Source organism: Tachypleus tridentatus, chromosome 6 (genome assembly GCF_004210375.1).
Source record: "Tachypleus tridentatus isolate NWPU-2018 chromosome 6, ASM421037v1, whole genome shotgun sequence".
Lineage (NCBI taxonomy): Eukaryota > Metazoa > Arthropoda > Merostomata > Xiphosura > Limulidae > Tachypleus > Tachypleus tridentatus.
Window position 1 is genome coordinate 42,697,377 of NC_134830.1, and position 12,129 is coordinate 42,709,505.

A 12,129-nucleotide genomic window follows, 5' to 3' on the forward strand; every position below is an offset into this window, starting at 1 on the left:
TGCTGAAGACCGGTATATATATTTGTTTATATATAATTCACGCAAAATAAGTCAGTTGTGGTTCTGTGTTATATATTACATTGGCTTTCTAAAAACATAATCAGGTCTCGGTTGTTATACACGCAATTTGAAAACTTTTGTGTAAACCAATGATGATGTCTTAATAAAGTTCAGTGTCGTATTAAAACAAATATTTTAAACCAGCTGTTTGCAGTCTCTCAGCACAGTCACCATAATACTTTGTTTAATAATATAAAAAGTCTCCTGAAGTCTTGGTTATTGGCTGTGATGTTTTTTTTGTAACGGTAGTACAAAATTATTATGTTATGCGAAACGTTCGAGGGGAATACATAAAATTTTGTTTTACATTACTCACTCACCAAAGGTGAAGTTATAACAAAAATTACTAGCCTTTTAAATGATTTTAATCAACGTTTAATAGCCGATTAACAACTACATCAACATCATGCTAAACTAAATTATATTCGTAATTAACTTGAAAATATCTTTATCTAAAGCACCATTGTGAATTTAATACATATAAGTCAGTAAAACAATTTGCTCAGTATTTTTGAGAGGACAGAATGAACCAAATTTTGTTTTTATTTTAATTTCTTATCATTCGTTTGTTTGAAATCTAGCATAAAGATACACAATGGTCTATCTGTGCTCCGGCCATTATGGGTATTGAAACACGATTTTCAGTGTTGTAAGGCCGCAGACTGTGCCACTAGGGGGCTAATTGCTTATCAATTTCAGTTTCTTGTAGCACTTCACAGATTTTTGTTATCTTTAAATGTATAATTTTCAAGTTTGTATGTTTAATAAAACTGGACTAAATACGCTTCGGAAACTTCATATTTTTTATTTTAGTGAAATTACAAGTACAGCTCCAAGACTGGAAGTTATACGGATTTATTTCATCTTCACCAGATTTACTTAGGCCTTTTCAGTCTTACTTTTTTATTAACGCGACACATATTTAGTTTAACTGTAATCATATTTATTTACGTCTCTTAAGTCGTACTAGACTATTAGCGCTACGTAGTTTAGTTCAGTTTTACACGTTACGTCTTTCACGAAGAAAACATCAGTAGTTTTATCTTTGTTTCTGTTAGGTTATTTTTATGCTATTCAATATAAAATATATAACATTTAAAAAAAATAACAAAATGCTTATAATAGTTTCGAACTACCTTTAGTTACTTAAACCTAAAACGTGTTTTCAGTTATCTCCCAATTAAACACAACCGATAAAAAAAACATTTATAGTGAATGAAAATAATCTAAAAAATAAAAACAATAAAAGCGAAACCAACGGATTTATTTACGAAACCAAAACTCATTAAAATTATCAGTATGTAATGAAATAAAGTATATTTATTATGTGACGTTCTAGAACAGGACATTAGTGATTCTCAAAACCCCGTTAAGGTCTTAAAATCTTCACATTTTAAATTTATTTTCGTATGATAATTTTAAAGCAAAAATAATTATATGACTATTTTTTAGGTTTTTTTTTGTATTTTAGTATAATAATGCTTAATGAAATTAAAATATACTGAAAATATGTTAAACTTTTCCATAACTTAAAGTCCAATCTCCTATCATGTTATCTAAAAGGGTATATGGGAAGTTTCATATTTAATTACGTAAGTACGTTGAACTATGAATGAACTGTGAGTTAAAAACTTAACTGAAAACAGCTATACCAGTTTTGAGATAAAAACAGTGACACTGTCGCTTCATGATAATTATGTAATATTTTGACACAAGTGGTCTTTGAAAAACTTGCGCATTTCATGATAAGTATTCTCATCTGTTGATGTAACTTTTAGATATGTTTTTATTTTACTGGGGCATAAAAGTGTAACGACGTCTCTCAGCTGTATTTCTGTAATAAAATTAGTGGGATTTGAGTTTCAAATTCCTTTTAGTATAACAAAAATATCCTGATAAAACCAATGAATTGAAGACTGAGGTTTCGACATCCGATACTTTAGTGTGCTTTTACAACCGACTTTCAACTATTGTGTTACAGACAAGCATGTTTCTCACTCTTAAAATAACGCGTAAACTTACGTTGTTAGGACTACAAACAAAAGCTTCAAATCCTAATTAAGTACCATTTTTAATCGCTTTAATTGTGAATATTTCAACAAAAAATTGAGACTATTACGTTCATCATTATTTAAAATATTCATGTTTAATTTGTAAAAACAACAGGAAAACTTTGAATTACAATGAATGTCTCGTTCCATTATCACGCAATTCAATCAAGTGAGATGTTTTGTCCCGCAATCGAACGATTGTTTCTATCTTTCCCAGTTATTGGCATCCTGCCAAAGGAAGTGACACTACGTGGCGCTGGAATAGAATGTGTTCTTCAAGTGGAAAGCTATTCTTCGTTATTTTTCATTATTTTAGTGGCCTATTCGTTATGATGTACGCATGTATCATACGGGTGAAAGAATGGACAAGAACTTCGAATTAATGTTTCCTATTAATGTGCATGTACACTACGTTTGGAAAATAACCTTTTCAGTGGATTCAAATCGAACGTTTGCCTGTGAAAAAATTACAGCCTAGCTTCTTTTCATCCGTCATTATCACAGTTGATGACGAACAGAATAAAGTAGAGTATGCTTCCAGTACTGGGGAAAAGAACGGGTTGATATCATCTTTATAAAAGTCCACTTACAATTCTAAGCTAGCGTTGTTTTTGTATCGATTTTGCGAAAAGAGCCTCACCACTTTTGTCAGAGATTTTATCGATAAATGTAAGAGGTAAGAAGAAGGATTTCTGTTTCTCACCAGCCGCCGTTCTAGATAGAAATTTGTGCTTTTAGAAATGAATATAAATGTCCATAAATGTTTATAGCTTGTCAAGTAAGAGTGAAATGCAACAGTTTTGTACTCGGTTACAGATTTCTATAAATGTTTGTAGCTTGTTTAGTAACAGTAAAATACAATTGTTTTGTACTCGGTTATAAATGCCCATAAATGTTTATAGGTTTTTAAGTAACAGTGAAATACAACAGTTTTTTTTTTACTCGGTTACAGTAGCAGTGAAATATAAACTAATATATATTTTATATTATAACATGAAAACATTTTTCTCATATTAATTGTTGTTACTATACTACTGAATAATAATAGTATTATTCGTAAGGTAATTTTCAAATTTATACTTGTTTGTTTTAGGGCAAAACCGCTTTGGGCTATCTGCTATGTCCACCTCGGAGAATCGAATTCCGGATTTTAGCGTTGTAAGTCGATAAAAGTACAGCAATCCCTCTAGGGGACAAATTTATACTGTCAGAAGTAATTTGTATTTTCACATAATCATACTTTGCGTGACCCTGCCGACTCTTCGCGCACTATATTTTGTGCATCAATGATTCACAGTAACAGGTGCTTATGCACTCTATCGATTTATGAAGTATACTGAAACACACGCACGCATATATATATATATATATATATATACAATAGAAAACCAAGTTGTGAATATCAGCTTCAGAATCACTGTCTACCTAACTCAGTCTTCTTAACACCGAGATTTTCTGCTTAACGTTAAGAGTAAATACTCAGTTTGCCCTTATAATACATCTGTAATAGAACCTTATTATAAAAAGTGACGTTTGTATGTTACATTTCTTGTTTATTGAATGTTTTCTGTACGATACCTTTTAAACCGTGATATTAACGATCTTTGACCCGCGACATTAATTATCTGTAATGCCCTAAACCTGGATTAAACTCGTCATACTTGGCTGCATATTTCATATCGTCGGTGGCCACCTGGTGGACTTGCTGTTGAGAATACTTGGCTAAACACTCTAGGAGGTGACATGATTTTTTTTTCATAAATAATAAATGATAAAAATACTTTTGTAACAGGCACCATAAGATCCATTTTATAGGCACTAAAACTTGATGATGTTAATATTCAAGGTCAAAACCAACTTAAGGTCAGTGTGGAAATCATGGGAAAGAAGTAGTAAAATGACAAGTACGTTGTTCACAATAAGCGTATAGAAACTCTTGGGCCATTCGTGGAAGGAACAACTGATAATGTACAATTGCCGATTGTCTTTGCGAATGATTTATATCTTGTAAACACATATCTACATATATACATATTAGATGCATAGGTTAGTAAATTGGGCTTGCCATAAAACTAGTTCTTAAAGATAACATAAAACCCCTTACACCAAAAATGATTAATTGATCGACTTATCTCCAGTTAGATACAATTGTTTACCGGTGAATGAAACTTTGGAATTTTTTTATATAACGTAATTGAAGTTTTATGACCTTATAGACTCGGGTGTTGCCATAAGATTTTCAACGTCATACGTTTATGTGTATCAGCTACATATGTAGATTGGATACAAATAACCTTTGTCATATAAAACCAAAAGCTAATTTAGGAGACTGCTTGTAAATCTTACACCCTCTATAATCTGCTATTATGTACAAACATGGTTGGTTCGTGAGGATTTTTAAATGTGGAAATGTGACATTTTATATCAACCACTTTATTACGACCATAAACTAAGGCTTAAAACAAAATATTTTCAAATTCTAGCGGCAGTGTTACCCAACTCATCTCTCTATCACTAAACTGTATAACTGTGATACATTTAATATTTTGGGTAAATAAGGGAAAGAATATTGTTTTGATTACATCAGTACAGAATCGAGGATAGCGTGCGTGACAAAATATAACTCGGTAATTAAGGTACATTAATTGTAGATGCACGTAACCAACGACCTCGCATCACGTTATTATATTAACATAAATATCTGATCGTCAGCTGAGATAAACACTTCACACTAGTCTTGCTTTCATTCTTCAGTTAAAAGGTTGAATGAAATAACATTTGCCCCAGGTGTATGATTTCATGTAAAAATTGCTCAACATCAACCCACGACGACATCCCTACACATACACACAAGTAACACTTCCTCCACATGTATTGTTTCCATGTAAAAGTTGATCAGCATCAATCCATGACAACACCCCAATTACACACACTTCTTAACACTTCCACCACATGTGTTATCTTTATGCTAAAAATGCTCAAGATCAACCCCCCACACAAAACAGTTCCTTCACATGTGTTATCTCAATGTGAAAAATGATCAACATCCCCCCACACACACACAGATTTAATCCTGAACTGAAACTAGGAGATTTTCTATCAGACTTGAAATAATTACCAAGTGTGTTTTTTTTTTGTTTATAGTTGTACATTTTACATGTACATGCATGGTATTAGAATAAAACTTAAATAACTAAGCGTTACAATAAAAACAAACAAATAGACAGATAGGGACTGATACTGTCTATAATGTACTACATACACGTATATGATATTTATACCGATATATTATACCGTAATCGCAAAACCCTTTATCTGAGTACTAGAAACACCAAATTTATGCCAGTCGAAGTTCCACTGTTTCCTGTCATGTATGATTTTTGGTAAATTGGAGATTGAAGGGAAGACAAAAAGAACATTTCAATATTTTAACATGCTATTCAATGTGAGAAAACATTCTTAAATGAAATGGCTGAGGCACTAGCCCGAAATAATCGATATTACTTATTCCGATTGTTGAAGAACCAAGATCAGGTAAAATGATGGAGATTATATATTATATCTGCATATTTCAAACCAATGTTTCAGTTTCAGTCTTTCTTACGATTTTGGCCCGGGATGGTCAGGTGAGTTAAGGTATTCGACTCGTAATCTGAGGGTCGCGGGTTCGAATCCTGGTCGTACCAAACATGCTTCCCCTTTCAGCCGTGGAGGGGTTATGATGTGACAGTCAATCCCACTATTTGTTGGTAAAAGAGTAGCCCAAGAGCTCGCGGTGGATGGTGATGACTAGTTGCTTTCTCTTTAGTCTTACTCTGCTAAATTAGGGACGGCTAGCGCAGATAGCCCTCAGCTTTGCGCGAAATTCAAAACAAGCAAACAAACCTGTCATTAAGGCTGCCTTTTGGCTTTGGGTTTAGTTGATGATAAAATTCCTATATAGACTTAATCTTTTGCATAGCAGTCGATAAATGGAAGTGAACAACTATATAGTTCAATAAATTATTTATATGTTTGTCCATTGTATTAAACTATGTGCGAAGTTATGAAATGCTGCACATCCTAACTCCAGCCGTGTGTGTGTGTGTGTGTGTGTGTAATATAAATATATATTCCGATGGAGGTCAAAGGCTAAATTTCTACCCAGATGTTAATTTTTGTAGCAGAGTACAGTCACGTTCTTCCTGATGTAGTCGAGTTGTGTGTGTATGTGCGAGAGACAACTCTATGACATTTTTTATCCAAGTTTTTGATTGGTCAGTTACAGAAAGAAAGTCAATGGTTTTATTTGTTTTGAGTTTCTCGCAAAGCTACGCAAGGGCAATCTGCACTAGCTGTCCCCAGTCATCACAATCCACCACCAACTCCTTGGCTACTCTTTTACCAATGAATAATGGGGTTGACCGTCACATATGACGCCTACACGGGTGAAAGGGCGAGCATGTTTGGTGTGACGGGAATTCGAACCCGCGACTCTCGGATTACTAGTCGAGTGCCTTAACCACCTGGCCATGCCGAGCGAAAGTCAATGGTGAAAACGGTTTTGGCATTTTCGAAGTTATTCGTACCTTTCTTGATAGAGTTAAAACTTACCTGTATGTTATGATTTAATTTAATATTTACTGACAGTATGTTCTAATACGACAGCTTATTTACCTGTATGGTTTATTTTAATCCATCTCTAATTTAAGTACAATTTACTATTTTATTTTAATTAAATATCATAAAACAATAATCTTTACGACAGAACTGTCGCCAGTTCTTCAAAAAATGCAAAGTTTATTTCTGTTAAGTTTACTTATATCTTGTAAATAGCGCTTTAACAAATAACACGTCTGTCGTATACCAATCGGCCTGAAGATTTTGAGGCGACATTGGGTGTAGCATTTATAGTATGGTTAACTTATTATTATGTACCCTATTTTACTTTTACCCAGATGTTTTTATTAATAATTTTCCTTCCTTTCCGCCTACAACAAATCGCTACATCTGTCCTCTTACACACTTGTCCCCATTGTCTCCTATCACTGTGACAATGTAGTAACTGAGTATTACTTTTGTATTTGTTGTCCCTCTCTGCTTACTCTACAATTTGCAGGGTTCTGTCCCTATGGTGAACACAGCGTAGACAGCCCATTGTGGAGCTTTGAACTTAACCAAACAAACTTAAACGTATCCTTGGAATGTGTCTAATTTAAAAGGCACCATTGTTCAGTGTTCTATTTTATCGTATGTCTAACTCAAGTGGCATTACAGCCTACCATTTCACGATACGTTTTCACCAAGACAAGTGTCTCTATAATATAGTGTTTTACTACATGTTGTGGCTTAATAAAGTGAAACACTATTCTACTCATTCGCCACTCATTCCAGCTAAACTAGAAAAAGCACTTTCGATAAATAATATAATTTTCATTTAAACAAAGAAGAAAAGATTCCCTTTTACTAACATAGAAAGTTAACTAATACACCCAGTTCTGTAAATATTAAGTGTTTGTAGCAAAAATGTATTACAAATATTTGTCCCTCTCTACAGCATGGATGGGTACTCTATGACCTATCGGACTACTTTTTCCTCATTGATAGCAGTAACAGCGAAGAGTGCGAGAGATGGACATTCAATTTATATAGATGATGAAAGTCGTGTTTAATGTTTAGTCACATTAGAAAAACAAAAGTGCAAACCACGAACTATTTGATATCTTTACATCAAACCCCATATTATAAGTTCTTAAACTTACCACTGCCCTATACGGGCAGATACTAATATACTAGTAGCAGCCAGTTAAAGGATCGATAGATTTCTTCAAGTTTTCCTGTCATATATTTTAATGTTTACAGGTTGCCATAAAAATAGTTGAATGCTTGTCGAAAAAACGCATAGTTAATTTCTGTCAGAACTTTTGTTGGTTTTGTTGCGCAGTTCCTGTACGTTGTTATGATTTACATCGATTGTATCAAAGCCAGAAAGGCCTAAAAGACTGTTTGTGGTCAAGACACACAGAATAAGTTCAGGATCTCTCAACCTATTCATTCCTCGCGCTTTTCTAGTGATGCGCCACCTGTGTTATATATTGCTCCTGTTAAAAGACAAATTGTACCGTAATCAACAGATTAATATTACTAACAAATTTCTACTAGTACAGTGGTTAAGAACAAAACAGAAAAGGCTTAAGTTATCGTGCATATGGCTTTTTTTTTTCTTTATAAATCTGTATATTTGTTTCAGAATTTTTCCCAAAGCTTGTTTGTTTTTGAACTTCGCTCAAAGCTACTCGAGGGCTATCTGTGCTAGTCGTTCCTAATTTAGCAGCGTAAGACTAGAGGGAAGGCAGCTAGTCATCACCACCCACCGCCAACTCTTGGGGTACTCTTTTAACAACGAATAGTGGGATTGACCGTCACATTATAACGCCCCCACGGCTTAAAGGGCGAGCATGTTTGGTGTGTCAGGGATTCGAACCCGCGATCTTCAAATTACAATTCGAATGCCTTAACCCATCTGGCCATGCTGGGCTTTTCCCAAAGCCACACATGAGTTTTCTGCGCATTACGGTCCATAAAGTGGTAGACTCGAGGGAAGACAGCTAGCCAGTTAACAACAACCACTGTCAGCTATTGTCATACTTCTGGGATTTGCCTGTTCCAAAGTGCTTAGCAAGCTTTAGTGGCAATAAGTCGCGAACCATGAATCACCTAATTCACAGCCAGGCCATGTTGGCCACTTATTCACGCCTTGTTCATTTTATGCATCAACATTTATCACTGTTTAAAAGTCTGAAATTTAGGTTTTGGGGCTACTTTATCTGCTGGCCAACTTTATGTAATATAACCAATAGCATTAGTTTGTTTTAAATTGAGTATGTTTATAATGATCTTATGACATGATTTAAAATATATCTCATTACTATATATTTTACTTTACTGAGTGAAATCATACGACAAATAACAAAATAAAACGAACAAAAAATGTATCGATACAGTCGGTTAGGCTACGAATGGAATGGCAGGTGTGATAGCTTTACATATAAGTTATTTGTGAACTTACTACATTAGGTATTTGGATTATTACTAATAATACTCCACTGCAAGGACGTTTGAATTAATTCTTACGTGCATCGAAACTCGTCGTATTTAATAACCGTTTAAAGTCTTTGAAATATTGTTAATATACATTAACTTCCAATCAGAGCAAGCACAACCTACTCTGATTAAATATAACAATCAACTCGTTAAAAAATTACAGTTAATTAAGTACTGTGTTTACATTTATTTTTGGTACTTGTGTATAGCCAAGTGTCTTTGGAGGAAAGATGATTTATAAACTGATTTAATTTTAACATAAAAAAAATGTGCAGCCAAATGCATCAGTGTGGTAACTTTTTCCCTAATGGAAAATATTATTTTAACCACTTTAGATGTTAAATGTTTTGCTATATCTATCTGAATTATCTTAGTTGTAAGGGTTTATCTTTGTCTGAACCTGCGATCGAGCCAAGTACAAAAAATCGTTACCATGGAAACAGTTTGTAAGAATCCCTATCGACATCTTCGGAACGTCTAGGACAGCAGCACATTAACCAGAGTTCAATGAAGGCCAGTGACCTTGAAGCAGGCGAGTCATACGCGGAGAACGTGATGCACCAATATAATGGCGTGTGCATTGGTCGGCTCGTTATAAACATACACGCACTGTAACACGAGATGTATCAGCACACGTTACAGAAACGTAACTTTTGAGTAGAACATTTGAAGTTAAAATAAAAAATCCAGATAAATATCCGTTGAGAGATATGCTGATATTTCATAACCAACGTATTTTTGGTCTTATGATTTTTTTTTTTGTTTATTGGATTTAACGAGCGACCTCCGCCAGATTAGTGGTCATTAGGAAATATTACAGATGTTTCTATAAAATAATTAATTTGTATCAAATTTTTATTTTAAACATATTTTCTAATTAATTACCCTTTTTTATCTCTTAATAAGCCAAACGTACTTCCTGAATAAAATAACGCCACCTTTATATATTTATCCTGCTAGCCAATGCTTCCAACTTTTACCGCAGCGTTTCTCAGTACAACGTTGAGAGTTTGAGTATTGATTAAAATGCGTGTTTTCAAATATATATATATATATATATTTAGATATGACATATACACATAAAACGTATGCGAGAAGCACAGTTAACTCTTTTTATGGCGTGTAGCATATTTTGCAGACTCAACGAAATGTAAACGCACTTAACATTCAGGTCTTTAACGTATTATTCAGGGTTAACAAAGATAAATACAAGTAGTTTGTTTTTAGCATACCGTAAAGTGTTGATAATGTACTTATAATTATAAAGCTGTTATTTATTTCAACTAACTTACTTTCTACAACTAAGATATTATGCACAGTTGGAAGAACAATTAATCGAGTGTGTTTTCAACAACAGTGTCAAGATTGTTTATAATTTCATATTTCTGTCTTTAATAAGTTAGTGATGTCCAATGAATATCTAAGATATAGCATATAGACAGTATCTCTAATAAAAGAAGGATTAATAATCGAACATTTGTCATTAAGAAGGCTAGTATACGAGTTTCAAGATAAATGTTTACATTTATTTTAGTAGAATTTCGCGCATAATCGCTCGAGGGATGTATGCACTAGCCGTTCCTAATTTCCAAGTAATAGACTAGAGGTAAGGCGGTTAGTAAACACTCTCTATTATCAGCTATTTAGCTGATCTTCTAGCTGATTTGCTGTTACGTTATAGCCTTTTCCTGGTCGAAAGAGTGAGCATGTTTGTTGACGAGATTTGATCTCTCAATCCGAATCTACAAGCGAAAAGTTTTAACCGTTAGGTCATGCTAGGCCCAAGTCACATTTGTATAAATACACTTAAGATATTTCTAAACATATAAATTAAAAGAAAATCCAAAGCAGTTAAACTGCAAGACATTCTTAAACATGCAGAGCAAAAAGGTCTTATTAAACAAATAGAGCGATCAACGTTTTGTGAAAGATAATTGTTTGTTTTAAAATTTTGTTCAAAGCTACATGTGGGCTATCTGCGCCAGTCGTCTCTAATTTAGCAGTGTAAGACTAGAGAGAAAGCAACTAGGCATCACCACCCACCGCCAACTCTTGGGCTACTCTTTTACCAACGAATAGTGGGATTGACCGTCACATTATAACGCTTCCACGGCTGAAAGGGCGAGCATATTTGGTGCCACCGGGATTCGAATCCGCGACCCTCGGATTAGGAGTCGAACGCCTTAACACACTTGGCCATGCCGGGCCACTTTTGATAAGAATGATCAACAGTGAAACACAGAAAGCCGGCTGGACGTTCCCCACTGCATTTTTAGCAATGTTACATTATGATAAGCAAAAATACATGCGTATTGTTAACATAGAAACGACATTAATTCAACCTAGGTAGCAGGTAGCCATTTGTGTATCATAAATATATATATTTATTTTCGTATTAAGTGTGTTTTCTTATACCAAAGCCACATTGGGCTATCTGCTGAGTCCACCGAGGGGAATCGAATCCCTGATTTTAGCGTTGTAAATCCGTAGAATTAACGCTGTACCAGCGGGAGACTGTTAAATTAAATATAGAGTAGATTTTTTTTTTCTGAATAATCTGCTAATTAAAATTTTAAATATAAAAGCAGCTGAATACGGTTTATAATTAAGGGCTATCTATGCTCTGCCAACCACGGGTATCGAAACCCGATTTCTACAGTTGTAAGTCCGCAGACATGCCGCTGTGTCACTAGAGTGCAGACGCTTTATAGAGGTAACAGTTACTTCAGTTCAAACATCCAAACAAATCTATTATCTGATCTGGCATTTAGCCCTCGTGTGAATAACATATTCTTCAGATTGAAAAATTTCAGTTCCGATGTATAATCACATATACTCCTTCAAGATATTATCTAAATACTTTTAACCCTTTCTTTGCTTGAATGGAAATAAACGTAACAATAAAAACTAATTTTACAAGCACTTAAAATCGTTC

The 12,129-nt window shown here is 34.1% G+C and overlaps 1 protein-coding gene across 6 annotated transcripts in view; it reads left to right on the top strand.

The window, feature by feature from the left end:
- The first annotated feature begins 1,806 nt into the window (after window positions 1-1,806).
- Window positions 1,807-12,129, top strand: part of LOC143252335 (disheveled-associated activator of morphogenesis 1-like) — a 116,144-nt gene continuing 105,821 nt past the window's right edge. For 3 of the 6 annotated variants that reach the window (XM_076504304.1, XM_076504308.1, XM_076504306.1), the window contains exon 1: window positions 1,808-2,787. Coding sequence is in view for 1 of the 6 variants with exons in the window: in XM_076504299.1 (XP_076360414.1) it covers window positions 3,231-3,269 (39 nt within the window). In the remaining 5 variants the exon portion in view is untranslated. Of the gene's footprint in view, window positions 2,788-3,204; window positions 3,270-12,129 lie in introns of all 6 variants that reach the window. The other 3 variants (XM_076504302.1, XM_076504307.1, XM_076504299.1) reach the window with 2 other exon arrangements.